The 16,710-nt window shown below is 43.5% G+C and overlaps 1 protein-coding gene across 1 annotated transcript; it reads right to left on the reverse strand.

The window, feature by feature from the left end:
* Positions 1–15,410: 15,410 nt before the first annotated feature.
* LOC126252584 (uncharacterized) lies at positions 15,411–16,010 on the reverse strand. Its single transcript, XM_049953484.1, has one exon. The coding sequence runs from the start codon at positions 16,008–16,010 to the stop codon at positions 15,411–15,413; it is 600 nt and encodes a 199-aa protein (XP_049809441.1).
* Between the last annotated feature and the right edge of the window lie 700 nt (positions 16,011–16,710).

Raw genomic sequence — 16,710 nt, forward strand, 5'->3', positions numbered from 1 at the left:
AACCCCCCCCCCCCCTCACACACACACACACACATAATCATATATTCTCAGTCGCAATTGTCGACCGAGCGTGATGGTGCAGTGGTTAGCACGCTGGACTCGTATTCGGCAGGACGACAGTGGAAACCCGCGTCCAGTCATCCTGATTTACGTTGTTTCGTGATTTCCCTAAACCGCTTCAGGCAAATGCCGGGATCGTTTCTTTGAAAGGTCAAGGCCGATTTCCTTCCCCTTCGTTCCCTAATCCGAGATTGTGCTCCGTCTCTAATGACTTCGTTCTAGATGCGCTATTAAACACAGATCTCCTCCTCAACCCCGTAAAGTTCGACTCAAAACAATTTTTCTATTTGAAAATCTATAAGGTTGCTGATGACGAACTGTAAATGAAAAACAGCTATAATGCAAAGTGCAGTAAGCCATGGAAACCACAACATGCATTAAACAGATATAAGAAAAAGAAAATGTTTTCAGATTTGTGAATTCTGTACCTAAAAACTGAATTTACATATGAGCTTATTGTAAAAAGCGACTTTTCCTGTTATTTGATAGAAAGTAAATATAAAATCCATTAATGATGCTATAACTTCTGTGAAATATGCATGCGTAGATAAGAACTAAAAACTGTTCTTGCTTAATGCGGCATATACCCAAATACAAGTTTACAATTCATTGGTAGGACGTTGGGAAATATTTCTGACTGCGTCCCTCCATACGTGAACTCTCATCAACCGTGTGGAAGTCGTGTTAAGACCAGCGGCGGACAGTGAACGTATACGAAGTACAGTGGAGCCAATTGTAGCAAGCTGTTTTGCCTATCTAGAGAGAGTTACCGGAATACTGACTAACACTAACTCATTGACATTAGCCGGCCGAAGTGGCCGAGCGGTTCTAGGCGCTGCGGGTTGGAGCCGCGCGACCACTACTGTCGCAGGTTTTAATCCTGCCTCGGGCATGGATGTGTGTGATGTCCTTAGGTTAGTTAGGTTTAAGTAGTTCTAAGTTCAAGGGGACTGATGACCTCAGATGTTAAGTCACATACTGCTTAGAGCCATTTGAACCATTTGAAAGAAAGCGTGATATGTACCACGCACCAGTGATTAGAAGAGTGTAACTGAGAATTTATACTTGGACTTACTCTTGTACTTTTTATGCTGTAAGTAACGCCATTAAACCAAGTTGTTTCGCAGTTCCGGTTGCAAACGAACTGTTCCGAAACCTCTCACTGCCACTGTCTGTTGAATCAGCAACGTCGCAACGATTCTTAGCAACGCGTCGATACCACCACAATGTACACTACTGGCCATTAAAATTGCTGCACCACGAAGACGTGCTACAGACTTGAAATTTAACCGACAGGAAGAAGATGCTGTGATATGCAAATGATTAGCCTTCCAGAGCATTCACACAAGGTTGGCGCCGGTGGCGATACCTACAACGTGCTGACATGAGGAAAGTTTCCAACCGATATCTCATACACAAATAGCAGTTTACCGGTTTTGCCTGGTGAAAAGTTGTTGTGATGCCTCGTGTAAGGAGGAGAAATGTGTACAATCATGTTTCCGTCTTGATAGAGGTCGGATTGTGGCCTATCGCGATTGCCGTTTATCTTATCGCGACTTTGCTGATCGCGTTGGACGAGATCCGATGACTGTTAGCAGAATATGGAATCGGTGGGTTCAGGAGAGTAATACGGAACGCCGTGCTGGATCCCAACGGCCTCGTATCACTGGCAGTCGAGATGACAGGCATCTTATCCGCATGGCTGTAACGGATCGTGCAGCCACGTCTCGATCCCTGACAACAGTTGGGGACGTTTGCAAGACAACAAATATCTGCACGAACAGTTCGACGACGTTTGCTGCAGCATGGACTATCAGCTCGGAGACCATGGCTGCGGTTACCCTTGACGCTGCATCACAGACAGGAGCACCTGCGATGGTGTACTCAACAACAAACCTGGGTGCACGAATGACAAAATGCCATTTTTTCGGATGAATCCAGATTCTGTTTACAGCATCATGATGGTCGCATCCGTGTTTGGTGACATCACAGTGAACGCACATTGGAAGCGTGTATTCGTCATCGTATCACTCGGTGTGATGGTATGGGGTGCCATTAGTTACACGTCTCGGTCACCTGTTTTTCGCACTGACGGCATTTCGAACAGTGGACGTTACATTTCAGATGTGTTACGACCCGTGGCTCTACTCTTCATTCGATCCCTGCGAAACCCTACATTTCAGCAGCGTAATGCACGACCGCATGCTGCAGGTCCTGTACGGGCCGTTCTGGATACATAAAATGTTCGACTGCTACCCTGGCCAGCACATTCTCCAGATCTCTCACCAATTGAAAACGTCTGGTCAATGGTGGCCGAGCAACTGGCTCGTGAAAATACGCCAGTCACTACTCTTGATGAACTATGGTATCGTGTAGAAACTGGATGCGCTGCTGTACCCGTACACGCCATCCAAGTTCTGTTGGAGTCAATGCCCAGGCGTATCACGGCCAGAGCTGGTTGTTCTGGGTACTGATTTCTCATGATCTATGCACCCAAATTGCGTGAAAATGTAATCCCATGCCAGTTCTAATACAATATATTTGTCCAATGAATACCCGTTTATCATCTGCATTTCTTCTTGGTGCAGCAACTTTAATGGCCAGTAGTGTAGTTTTGACGGCGAGAGCGGCGGTAGGGACGCTGGTGAGGGTGGGTGTGGGTGGGTTGGGGGGGGGGGGAAGAGATCAGGTCGCAAACCGCTGTGACGTGCACTAACCATCGCAGCGACGCACAGGCGGCCGGGGTGTGATGGATGGCGCGCTGCCTCATCGACGCTGGTGCGGGCGCTAGCGTAGCCTAGCCTGGCCTAGACGGCGCCGCGGCGTTGGCCTCCTGGGCTGCACTGGGCCGGGATGACGTCAATCGACAGCGACCGCCGTGGCGTCTCCTCGCCACTTACCCGGGCCGTCAGCCGTGCTATCAGCTGTCGCAGCAGGCTCTATGCGTCTCGCACCCTGATAACACTTATTTTGTTGCGCTGAAATCGAAGTTTGCGGCACTTCATATCAGTAATTACCGTAGTAAATACACTAAACAGTGTGTTTAACTTTCTCTAGTGCGATTTATTAACATTGTCTCCACTTTTTCCTCGTTCTTTAAGATACAGGCTACGTCTAAGTGCTTCAGTCAACCAAGTACGATAAGAATGTTAGCTGTTATTTTAGGAGCTTTTGTTAAGTGAGACTAATAGGTACCAAGCAGAACCTTTACATATTTACCTCTTTCCCTACCGAGCGAGGTGGCGCAGTGGTTAGCACACTGGACTCGCATTCGGGAGGGCGACGGTTCAATCCCGCGTCCGGCCATCCTGATTTAGGTTTTCCGTTACTTCCCTAAATCGCTCGAGGCAAATGCCGGGATGGTTCCTTTGAAAGGGCACGGCCGAATTCCTTCCCTAATCCGACGAGACCGATGACCTCGTAGTTTGGTCTCTTTCCCCTAAACAACCAACCAACCAACTTCTTTCCCTGAGTGCCTAGCCGGGCCAGCTAAGCACAGCGCTGCATGTACTGTTGGCTGTGCACATGTGAAGCACGGTAAACCGAGTGAAACAGTGTACTGGTCGCACTCGAATATGTGTGGTTACTCTTCACGGATGATTAAGCGTTTTAAATCTTGGCACCGGCACATTTCTGTCACTTTGTGACTACTATTAACGGGATGACTACCAATTTTATTTCTAAAACAACGTACGATTATTTTATTAATGAAAAGACTGTTTCCCGGCGCTTCGTTCTCCAAGGGGTTTGGGGGTGAGGTTGGTGGGGCAAAAACACATGCAGGATAATACGGAAGAAGACTGCGCAAAAGCTGAAAGACATAATGAAAACAGACGCTGTTCTAGGCACTTCAGTCGGGAACCACGCTGCTGCTACGGTCGCAGGTTAGATTGCTGCCTCGGGCGTGGATGTGTGTGATGTCTTTACGTTATTTACGTTCAAGTGGTTCTAAGTCTAGGGGACTGATGACCTCAGATGTTAAGTCCCATAGTGTTTAGAGCCATTTGAAAAGAGAGCATCCGTCCAGATTCGTAACTCACACCACAGGAGCTCAGTATGGACTTCGTTTGTTAAATAGCAATCTTCAGTTCGTGGGTGCAAGTCGTTGTCACGATGTGGCCGGGGTGGTGAAAGGTAACCCGCTTTGCGAATCTGGCGATTGGGTTGCCTATCGGCAGGTCCGAACTAATTCAATATGACAATACGGAGACGAGAGTTAATAATGAAACTCAATGAAACTTGAGCACAGCACAGCCTAAGGTGCAACCTGTAATTATCAGAATTCTGCCAACCTTTAGTTGGCTTCCCTTTAGCAATGGGACACTGACACACAGCAATAACATGAAGCATTTCTTTGATAACCTATCGTGGGACACATGCATCCCATCCGTAAAGTGATAACCATGTAACTGAACATTCGATGAAACAGTTATGTATTATTTATTACCTGCACGTTTTAATAGCTTTTGGCCTGATCTGTGTCTTGTTGAACTTCAGGTAAACTGAGGCTGTTTGTACAGAAAGGAACCGATTGTGGCTTGCGAAATGCACCTACAACAACAGCTGGGATGATTTTCTTAACATTCAAACTAATCAGCTGTGAAATCACAACACGATCAAAATTAAAGTTCAATGAAATGGTTTTCGTGGTGTTCAGTCAGAGGCAACTCTCCAGCCTCTCAACTCTCCTGAGCAAGCCTCTTCATCGATACCTTAACTACTGCAAATTACCTTTTATCCGGCTCTAACTGGATATTCATTTAATCTTATAGACAACTGCTTCATGTGTGAAAACTTCGAATCTACTCGTACAGCTTGCTATTATGGCTGACATGAACAGAGAACGTCTTCTTCCACCTAACGGGGGCACTTCATACACAGGGTGTTTCGCAATTCGTATTAAAGGCTTCTAAGGGTCGTAGAGCGGACTTACTACATAACGTTCTGATATGGTATCCACGCCCGAGAATGCCCCGTTAGGGTGCAAAACAAGTTTGAAGATGAAGGCAAGAGTTATACTACCAGTGGAATTATTGGAACTTTTGCCAGTCACCCCTTCACCAAATGTGGCCTCCGCGCACGTTTTGCTCGTGGCGTCAGCGAACGTCTCAAACAAACGGACCTTGAAATGTGGATGATTCGATACGGGCCAATTCTTGGCCACTCCGGTAACCAGATTTAATTCATTTCGACTTTTTCTTGAGGGATCACTCGATGAGCCTTGCGTATGAGACTTCTGTACAGTAGGAAGAGGATCTCATTGCACCAACTCTGATGGCAGCAGAAATTATTCAGCATACACCACGGTTTGTGGATCACGTGTACGAAAGCAAGCTTCACTGGTACATCCTGTGCACCGAACAGTGGGGTCGTACGTGGAGCAGTTCCAGCAGAGCGCACTGGTCGGAGTTCATTGCCTTCACTGTGTACGTGCCGCGTAGTGGGAAACGTGAAGGCGCTCCGATCTTGAAACTTAGTTTACATGCAAACGCTACGTTTCCAGATACAATTTGATTATAGAAACTTTATCTTCTACCTCTCTTCTACTACCCCTAGAAGCGTGTAATAGGAACTGTAAAACACCCTGTATTTTGAGCTACGGTTAACATCTACGATTAAAATTAGTTCGAATTTAATCGTAAATGTTCTCAGAGGAATAAGAATCTTCGGAGGTTAATTTTTGTACAGTCGATTTAAGGAAAAAAGTGTTACCGAACGTAATTAAAAAGGTGGAAAAGTTTGAATTTTTTGCCGTTTCGATATCAACCCTTTTGTGTAATTTACTTGTATTAGAGCGATCTCTTTTCTTATTTCATTCGATAATGCGACACGATTGGTGTAGCAAAGTTTGATGTGCAAGAAAGAGTTTTAATATAGTAGCTGTTACAATCAGAGAAAATAACGGATTGGTAGAAGAAAAAGTCCAAGTAGATGATAGATTAGAAAATGGTACATTTGATGCTGGTGCAAAGGAGGTGCAACACAAAATTCACTTGCTTCATCTTGATTTCAACTCTTCGAAACACACCTCAGATGTTAAAACGAGGACACACCAACATAAGGGGAGGTAGGAACCTGACGCAAAAAGGCCTGCAGTACTACAATGGTGTGTAAAACTGAAGGACGAAAGTAACCTTTGCATCATGTGTCACAGCGAAGTAACATAACTGTATGAAACTTGGAACATACATGGACAGATCAGCTGCATTATAGTATTATTGGTAACTGAAAGGAAGGGACAATGAAACGAACAGAAATGACACTTTTATTCAAATACAATAACAACACGGAAGTGAACGCCATTTATGATGGCCCTAGGGAATTATAAAAGGCACGACATGATTCTTAAAGGAATGTACGGTCAACAGGACAGAGATGGATGCTGTGAAACATGCTCCCATACTGGCGACAGGGTTGAGAAGTTCTGTTGATGGGCCATTTCATGCATTCCATTCCACCACCAGTTTGGTTCACAACTGCTGGATGATCATTAGCGCGTGAGCACGTGCTGTAATGCGTCTCACCGACGAATCCCAAACGTGCCCAGTGGGATTTAAGTCATGGTAATGGGCAGAGCAGTCCATTCGCCGAATGCCCTCTCGTTCCAACAGCTAGTCAACTTCTGCTGTTCGATACGGTCGCACGTTGTCATCCGTAAATATGAAGTCAGAGCAGAATGAAACCCCAAAGTACAGACGTGCGAAAGCAGTCCAGCGTCACAATAGTGTTTACCAGTGAGTGTAGCGCGTTCAAAAATTTAGAGATCGGTAGACCCATCTAACATTATGCCCTTCCACACAATAACATCTCTACCACATCATGTTCGACAGCTATCCCTGGGTGTACCACGTGCTTCCACCTCTTACTACATCAAGGTACGCTCAGAATCACTTCTCTTTCGAGAAGAGCACACGATGCCACACCTCGTTCTTCGAATCGCCATGCTTTTGACACCATCAGGAATGTGGTCACCAATTTGCGGACGTTAACGGATCACAACTCACTGGTCGTCGGGTCGGAGATCACCCCCATGTAGTCGCCGTGCCACTGTGGAGCCTTTCAGTCCTATCAAATATGGTTGCCATTGCATTTTCCATGGGCCCCTTCTTGCCGGTTGTACAAAGTAGCGGTCTTCTGCTGCTGTAGTTGATCATGGTCGAGCACCGCCTCTCCTTTGAGCAGCTCCTCATGCACTTGAAACACTGTCGTGAGCAATATTAAACCCTTGGGGCTACACACTCACCACAGTTCGTCCTTCTTCTATAGTCTGATCCACATTTCACGCATGTCGAGGCTCAGATGAGGATTGCATTGTTGACGATTCCAAGCGACAGTTGCGGTACGCGCATGCGCGCTCTTTCCGCTTGAAGAAAGCGTATGTCCTCCTAAATACGAAGGTCCTCCTGAAAGTAACTCCACCTTTTTTATGAGTTTGAATGTCCACACCAGATGTCGTTGGTGTAGTGCTAATGATCCTTCCTCTTTCATTTGCAGGTAGTTCCGTTGTTCGGCGGTAGTTGGCGCCAGCAGAGGAGTTTTTCAAAATAGAGTCTGATATGGATTCGCGTATAAAACAGCGATTTACAGTTGAATTTCTCACTGCTGAAGAATCTGCGCCGACTGAAATCCATCGACGCTAGCTAAAGTTGTATGGAGGCTACACAATAGATGTGAGCAATGTGGGGCGATGGATACGGCATTTCAAAGTGGTGAAAACGGCCTGCATGACAAACTATGGCCCTATCGACCCTGCGCAGCTGTCATCCCTCGCAATGAAGAGCGTCTTGATCAACTCATCCGTGCTTATCGGCGGATAACGACCAGAGAATTGTGTACAAAGCTGAATGTCGGCTGTAATGCCTTGCAAATAATGTTGGAACATCTTGGTTATCGCAAAGTCTCTGCCAGTTGGATACCACGGGCGCTTACAGAAGAAGAAAAAAAACTCATCGAAAGGAAATTTGTCGGGAACTGGTGGGCCAATGTGGAGCTGTAAGCGACCATTCTCTGAATAGCATCGTCACTGGAGATGAGACGTGGTGTCACCGCTACGAGCAGGAATCCTAAGGACAGTCCGTGGTACAGCGACATGCCTCTTCTCCGTCAAAGAAGAAATTCAAGACACATCCGACTGCAGGCAAAGTGATGTGCATAGTCTTCTGGGATAGCCAGGGTACGGTTCTTTTGAGTGTCCTGGAGCCTGGAGAAACTGTTAATTCAGCACGCTAAAAGACGACACTGACTAAGCTGAAAGCCCGAGTTTCCAGCGTCAGAGAAGAAGACCAGCTTTCACTTGGAACATAACTCCAGGCCCCTCACCAGTTTTGGGACGATGCAACTCGCTGCAAAAATCGGCTGGTCTGTGTCATCACATTCACCGCACAGTCCCGATTTAGCGCCTTCAGACTTTCATTTCTTGGGTTTCTGAAAGATGAACTACATGGCGAACATTTCAAATAGTCGAATGCTGTTGTTAAAGCTGTAAGTAAATGGTTAGCCTCAGCTGGTTCCGAATTTTACAAGCGCGGTATGCTGGCTCTGGTTCATTTTTGGCAAAAGTGCATAACGGATGGTGGTGACATGTGGAAAAATGATAATTTGTAGCTGAATTATTACTCTATTTACCTGTGCTGTTGTGATTTATGTATCTGCCGCAGTTTCCGTGAATAAAAATACGAGGCATTACTTACAGAACGACGATCGTATGTCTCTCGCTTGTTTCTGCAAAATTTATCACTTACCACTACCATCAGTTATGACAATTCGCAACAAATGAAACAGAAATTTACTAAACAACTCGCTACCATCACGATTATTGCTCGCGTTAGATACGGCATTAACAGCAGAGCGCTCACAGTACTATTCAACACTGATTGGATTTCGGAAAACGCATGATGTAGGTGCGCAGAACATGCCTAAACTCGACAACCATCGTTCGTGACTTCGGCTATAGTTCCCAATGATTCTCTCCCGCTTGGAGCTATCCAGATGTTGGCTCTGGGCCTTGTTGTAATTAAGAACACCACCACAATCGTCGGTAGGAGCTCATTGATTGTCACACACTGTCTTTTCCCTTTCCTTCAACTGCCTCGTGTTGCAGGGCCAGCCACATTTGGCGCTATAGTGTCGCTGACCTGAAGTCATCTGTCATGCAGCTTTCGGTGCACGGCTGAAAAACCTCTGACAACACTGTTTTGTTTGTTCATCCACATCAACCGCGTTGTTAACACAGTATCGTAATTTATCTATCTCGTCCTTAAGTTTAGCAGAATAGTGTACGTACTGGTTGGACTCACAGCACGTGTCATCAAACATCTATTGTAAGGATTTGTTTCGAAACTGGAAATTTCTCTTACAACTTCCACACAATAATGTCAAAGACTCCCATCTGATCTGAATTGTTCATTCTTTTTATGTCAGAGGCATCGCGATCTGCATGTCACTCGTATGAGAAACAAAGCATACTGGGAAACCAATTTCCCAGCTGTGTCGCCTCTACTCTCACGTCGTAACATGCGATCGCATATCGAGTCAGCATGGACTTTCTAAGACAATGTAACTTCCGCTGTAAAGGAGATTTTCTACACTGCTAACCAACACCATGTATTTTAATGAAACCTGTGTTACATAATGTGTATGAGTAACTATCCAGAGCGACCCTAAGTGGAATGGGCACATAAAACAAATAATGGGAAAAGCAGATGTCAGGCCTAGTTTCATAGGAAGAATCTTAAGGAAATATAACTCATCCGCGAAGGAAGTGTCTTATAAAGCCCTTGTTTGACCGATTCTTGAGTATTGTTCATCCATCTGGGATCTCAACCACGTAGGACTGATAGAAGAGGTAGAGAACATCCAACGGAGAGCGGCAGGTTTCATCACGGTATCGTACAGTCGGCACGAGAGCGTTACGGAGACGCCCAACAAAATCGAGATTTGTTATTGAAATTTCGAGATAGCACTTTCCGGAACAGCATATTACTTCCCCCCACATACGTCTTGCGTAACGACCATGAGGACAAAATTGGAGAGCAAATACGGAGGCTTACCGACAATTATTCTTTCTACATGCTATTCGCGACTGGAAAAGGGTTCGAGGGCTGAATTAGTGGCACAAAAAGAATTGTCCGCCACACACCATAAGGTGCCTTGCGCAGATTGACGTAGATGTTGATGGTTTCAGAAAAAAATTTGTTGCACTACTTATCGAATGCTGCCTAGTTGTTAATGCCACGCACATAACACATTTGGGCTGAAGGTCTAATTATCTGCATATAGGAGCACGTAGTACGCTTATGTCATTTCTGGCGTTAAAATGTTTGTAGCTAGGAGTGTACGTTAGCTGGAAGATGCGCTGCAAATGCATAAACCGTGAAAGAAGAAATTAGGGATGTTTGTTAACAAATGTGAATCTTGATTCGATCATCTACATCAACACTATTGCTCTGGAGTTTACACTTATGTGCTTGGCAGAAGCTTCTTCAAACCACCTTGGGACTATTTCTGTACTGTTCCACGCTTTAACAGTGAATGGAAGAAATGAGCACTTGAATGTTTCAGTACAATGTCTGATTTCTGTTATTTTATGATGATGGTCATTACTCACTGTGTAGCGGGCATCAACAATATATTGTCGCATTCGGAGGAGAGAGTTGGAAATTGAAATTTCTTTACTAGATTTCCCTCAACGAAACTTGCCTTTGTTTTAATCATCCCATACCACACAACGATACTGTGGCAGAGGTGTGACTAACGGACTGCTGTCTATCTCTGTCAACGACCATTACAAGAGATACTTGCAAGCCTCCAGCTGTTTCGTCAGAATATGCCAGTACTTAAAAATGTATACAGGGGTAAGTGTCAGCCCGCTCTTGTCTATGACAGGTGACGTAATTTCACATATGCATACACAAAATCAAACTTATATAAATCAGGTACAAATATGAAATCTCAATAATATTTACACAAATATTTAGATAGGTAGTTTACTTCTCTGTTTCTATTCTATGAATGTGGATTTTCTTATGTAAAATTCTGAATGTTTAGGATGTTATGAATTATTAAATTTATTGACCAGTGTGAACATAAAGGGAAGATCGGACACACATGGTAACAGGAAATTTCTGTCATAAGGTTACTACTGCAATTTAGAGCATCGTATATGTCAGGTTCAGCTTCTATTTATATACAGGGTGATCCAGGAGGAATGTCACACAGTTTGCGAGTTGATTTTGCGTGTGAAAATTGACCGAAAAAGTCCTATAAATACGTCTCATTTTCGATCGTTATGGAACTGGAGTGGGTAGAAGACATATCCGCGAATGATTATGAAGAGTAAATATTACTTACAAAAATGCTGTATAGGTGAAGTGGTGGATAGAACAATGACGGGACAGATGACTGAACCATCCTACCAAAGGTGCTCAAAAAAGATTCTCCACCTATTTCAACAGACTTATCAGTGTGTAGGAGGGTGTGTTGTGTTGCACATTGGACATCATCTCTGTGGCTTTAACGTGGGAAAGAGAGCCGCTGATGCGATGTTTATCCACTTCCGTAGCATATATATCCTCCATTAACCACCCCTGTAAACAGAATAATGGGATCAGGTTGGGTGATCCGACATGCCAGTTAATGGATCCGCCACGGAGTGTACTCGTAGTGGGGCTTGGTTGTACCACCATAGTAATGTCTTCCCTTTCCTCAATTGACTGGATGACCTCACATTCTGATGTCACGTGTAGACTGGATAATGTTCTGGATTAATGTAATGTTCTAAAAAGCCTGGGAAATACTGTAGCACAAGGGGTTCGTCGATATGGGAAACGTCTCAGGTATTCTGTCACGGGCACACAGGTACTGCCTTTATAGTGCCCATACACAAACAATAAAAATGGTTCAAATGGCTCTAGGCACTATGAGACTTAACATCTGAGGTCATCAGTCCCCTAGTCTTAGAACTACTTAAATCTGACTAACCTAAGGACATCACACACATCCATGCCCGAGGCATGATTCGGACCTGCGACCGTAGCAGCAGCGCGGTTCCAGACTGAAGGGCCGAGAACCGCTCGGTCACAGCCGCCGGCCACAAACAACACGTGTGCGTAGTCAGCAAGGGTGGACAAATGTGGCATGTTCGTATTCATGGACATAATGAACTTACTCAATTAAACAACACTGAACCATGACATGCACACAGCCTCCTACTGCTCACTGGTCCAAACCACAACTGCACGCTGTGTAAACTTGCAGCTGCTGCCTGGGTGCGAAATCAAGATGCTGCCATCTCTTGGGGAATCATCACACCTCTTGTAGGATGGGTTAGCTGTCTGTCCCACAGCTATTTTATCCACCACAATGTTACACCGAATTTCGGTTGCAACCTGCTCCACTTCCGTAACGATCGAAAATCGGACACATGTTCATAGGACTGTTTCAGTTTAGTTTCATATGTAGAATCACCGCACATGCCATTTGAATCACCCTGTATTTTGTAGTGATGGGCAGAAATAACCGGTTACTGAGAAGTAGCAATTACTGTAATAACTGCTAATCTATTACTAGCAGTTTTTTCACTGCCAATAGTGCATGGAGCCATCTGTTACCAGAGTGTATACTGAGCTTTTGCATCATCTGACTACGTACAGAAACAGAGATAGACCATCGATACGGTATTCTACATCTCATCGTAATATCTATGACACATCATGTGACTTGATTATAGAAGTGTGTACTTCAGTTTAGTGCTAACTACATAGAGTGACCACAAGGAAGTCGCGTGTTTGTGGAAATAACCGTCAGTAGATGAGTACAAGAATTTTTTGTGGTAGTTATACTTTTCACTCACAGTTATTTCTCTCTGGGCGCTACTGGCTACCATCACAGGTAACCTGGAATTAAATAACTGTGTACCAGACTCCAATACGTCGTAGTAGACGATGATATTTCCAGAGAGGATAGACAGTGTACTTAAACAAGTAGTTTCGTATTCCTAATCACCGGCCATCAGGTGGTTCCAAAAAGTTTGTAGGTTAAGGCATTCTGCTCTCCCCTTTTCTGGTAATTTTGGAACAGGTGTAAGAGGGCACTGACTTCCGTTTCCTTGTTTCCTTTTTGTTATTGCCTCTAGCAATGGTTGCTACTGACATGAAGAGGTCGAGGGCCATCTAAATGAGGAATTATTTAACAACTCTTGGGAAATTGTTTGTGAAATGTGGTATGAGCGGTAAGACATTTATGTATAAATCTTTTATGTCTAAATTGAAAAAAAGTCCTCTCTACAGAATTCTCGTACACATGTTTATTTGTCTTTACAAATAAGTAAAGAGATAAATGTCTTCTGCATGTACAGATGTTTCAGTGAAAGTATAACCAATTTTTATTATTATTTTTATTTTAAGAAGAGTGTCCTGGTCACTATGATATTTTAAACATCTTTATACGCAGATTTTCACCGATTTTTCTGGAATACTAAACTTATAGACATTATCTGTCTGTTTTGGCACTTTTCATCGTTTCTCTTTCAAGTCTGGAATAAAAGTTCGCTGTATTATCTATTCCACTGCATTTTCTACTGGCATACTACATTGTTTGATACACAGTAACTGTCACAGGTGTACTAGCGATTGTAGAAATACAAAAATTTCCCTGTGTGATTTCAACACAATATACTGAGTGTAAAACAGTACGAAGTTATCGTGATGTACGTAACTAGGTGACCGCTTTACTGTGTAGGTCCAGTCGTTGGCGTAGCAGCAGTTTGCAACTGGGCTGCGATGAAATTTAAATAGTATGGACTGACCTGATACCACGTTCTATCAATAATTCTGGTGCCTGCATTCCATGTATAGGTGACTCAAGGAATACAAAGGAGGCGGCTGGGGCAGACTTCATGCTCACCTTTTTAAAATGTTGTAATCTAGTCAGTTACACCACATTTTAAAATTCTTAAAAAATAGTATTTTTAATTAAGTCTGCTACTAAATTCCATAATATTATAAATTTTTCAGTTAAATTTAACTTAGAAATTTAATTCTTATTAGCACACATGAAATATCACAATGAATATCATATCAGTATTTCCAAGTTCGGAACCCTACTTACACCTCTGACCTTCAGTATCTCTTTAAAAAGTCGCAGCTAGTAAAACTCAACAACAGTTAACGAAATATGCGTTTTTCAAGTTTTGTGTGGTTGTAAAATTACCCCGGCCCTGAACCTGGTAGTACACATTATTGAAAGTGCATTGGTATTGTTAAGAGTATACTGGTTTTGGACCTAGCACCTCTTTAAAAAGCAAGTTGGAATATATCAGCAACAATTAACAACTTTTTTATTTTTTAGGGTGGGCATTCTCTGTAACGTGTATTGCACAAGGTTAATGCTGATCAAGGAGTATATTCCAAGAAGATCCTTGAAGCTACAATCATTACCAAAACTCAGTTAACTATTAATTACTACAAAGTAAATTTTCAAGCTATAAGTGCCATGTAGAATACTGTACACAATAATATTTTTCTTATCGGAGGTCATATGCACTCCTTCTATTCCACTTATGTTTCCAACTTAATAATTGCTTATGTTGACATTAAATCTGTTTTTCTGTAGGTGTAACCAGCCGGCCGCTGTGGCCGAGTGATTCTAGGCGTGTCAGTCCGAGTGGCCAGTCTCAAAGCTTTTAATATGTACTTACATCTAAACCACCATGTTGACAGTTACGTTTAGCATGACGGTATAGATGTAAACATAACTCAAAGCTTTGAGAATAGACACAATGTGCCCGAAATCTATGTAGATCAGGAAAATAAAAACAAAAATTGCGACTGATTGGTGAAATTCTCTACAGATTTGTACAAAACAGTCGCTGGGCACCAGCTCGGAAATGGAGTCAAACCTCATTGAAGAAATCTAGCTAATTTTAATAAGCCTTGTGAATTTACAAAAATGTTCAAATGGTTGTGAAATCTTATGGGACTTAACTTCTAAGGTCATCAGTCCCTAAGCTTACATACTACCTAACCTAAATTATCCTAAGGACTAACACACACACCCATGCCCGAGGTAGATCTCGAACCTCCGCCGGGACCAGCCACACGGTCCATAACTGCAGCGCCTTAGACCATTCGGCTAATCACGCGCGGCATGAGCTTACAGTTAACGTAAATAAACATTTTTCAGTGGTTGTGAACAGATAATGTATTCAACGAAAAACAAAATATATTTACAATTAAATTATAATTTGGTTTCAAAAATAATATTTACTATAACTATTTAATATTGAACAAAATAAGAAACAATACAGTAAATAACCAAGACACTGATCGTAATATAAAAACTTAAAAAAAGTATTAGAAAAATCGAACCTTCCTGGCTTTTGCTTGTGCCAACTCTTTCACAAGATCTGTGTAATTTAAGTCCTCTGCAAGCTCATGCTCAGTCGATATTGTTGCAAGATCATTCAAACGAGTTTGGCTCATCGTTGATCGGAGGTATGTCTTTATCAATTTCAGTTTTGAGAAACTCCTCTCTCCACTGGCAACTGTCACTGGGAGTGTTAGGAGAAATCTCAGAGCAATGTTAACATTAGGCCAAAAATTATGTCTTCCTATCAGAGTCTCTTTTGGACCTATTCCAGGTTTCAACACTGTTAAAAGAACTTTTAGTTCTTCCCTCAACTCCAGTGCATTAATGTCGCTTGACTCATGATCTTGCAAAGTCACTGCGAGGTTGCTACATTGTGTGTCCAGGCAGTCAGGAGGTGCATTCTTCAGCTCGCCGATGTCGTAGAGAAAATCAAAATAATCACAATGAGATGTCAGTTGACTGAATCTCTCATCCAAAGGTGTGGTTACTGTATCTAAAAGATAATAGTCGAATTCAATCCTGTAATGTTTTGTTGGATCATCTATTATCTCACCCCTTCCATCATAGGTAAAGTATATTGGCATCTTACTTCGTCGCCGGAGAACACTTACGCGTGGTAACGTTAGATCTTCTATCTCTAATTCTGTAGCCAGTTCTTTGAAATCCGTCAAGAAAGACACAAACTTTTCTTCTGTTCTGCAGGTCTCAAAATATGATTAGGTTTTCTCAAGCATTTCCACAGCCTCAGAAACATTTATGTCAATGGCCTGGAGGGTCTTACTGACTACACTGATGTGAAGCAGAACGCCGTACAAGATTACCAGAGAAGTGAGAAAGGTGTAATTTTTTATTTGATTCGCAAGTGACGTTGCTTCGTGAGCGGTCATGCTGTAAAGGATGAGCCAGAAAGCAGGGGATTTTACTTATAATATGAACTTTCAAACGGTAACTTCATTTTTCCATTGCGGACAAGCAGTGTTAGGTACCTGTAAATTCTTTTGTCTCACAGTTAGTAACAGGAAGTCAGCACCGAGGAAGGGCACCTTGATCACGCGCCTCTCTCATGTGCTTACGAGGTAACGCTGTTCCAGGCGTCTCTTAGCAGGCAACGCTCTGGAAAGTTCCATTGCCGCCCCCTCGGGTTTCTCGGTCGCGACCAATCAGGGTAGAGGAAGCCGCGTGGTGCGTCGAATATACCCGGCCGCCCGTCGCCGGACCCGCTCTCTTGAACGCGCGCCCTGTAGCAGTAAACATCTCCCGCTTCTCCCGGTGCTGCGGCGCTGT

Source organism: Schistocerca nitens, chromosome 4 (assembly GCF_023898315.1).
Source record: "Schistocerca nitens isolate TAMUIC-IGC-003100 chromosome 4, iqSchNite1.1, whole genome shotgun sequence".
NCBI lineage: Eukaryota > Metazoa > Arthropoda > Insecta > Orthoptera > Acrididae > Schistocerca > Schistocerca nitens.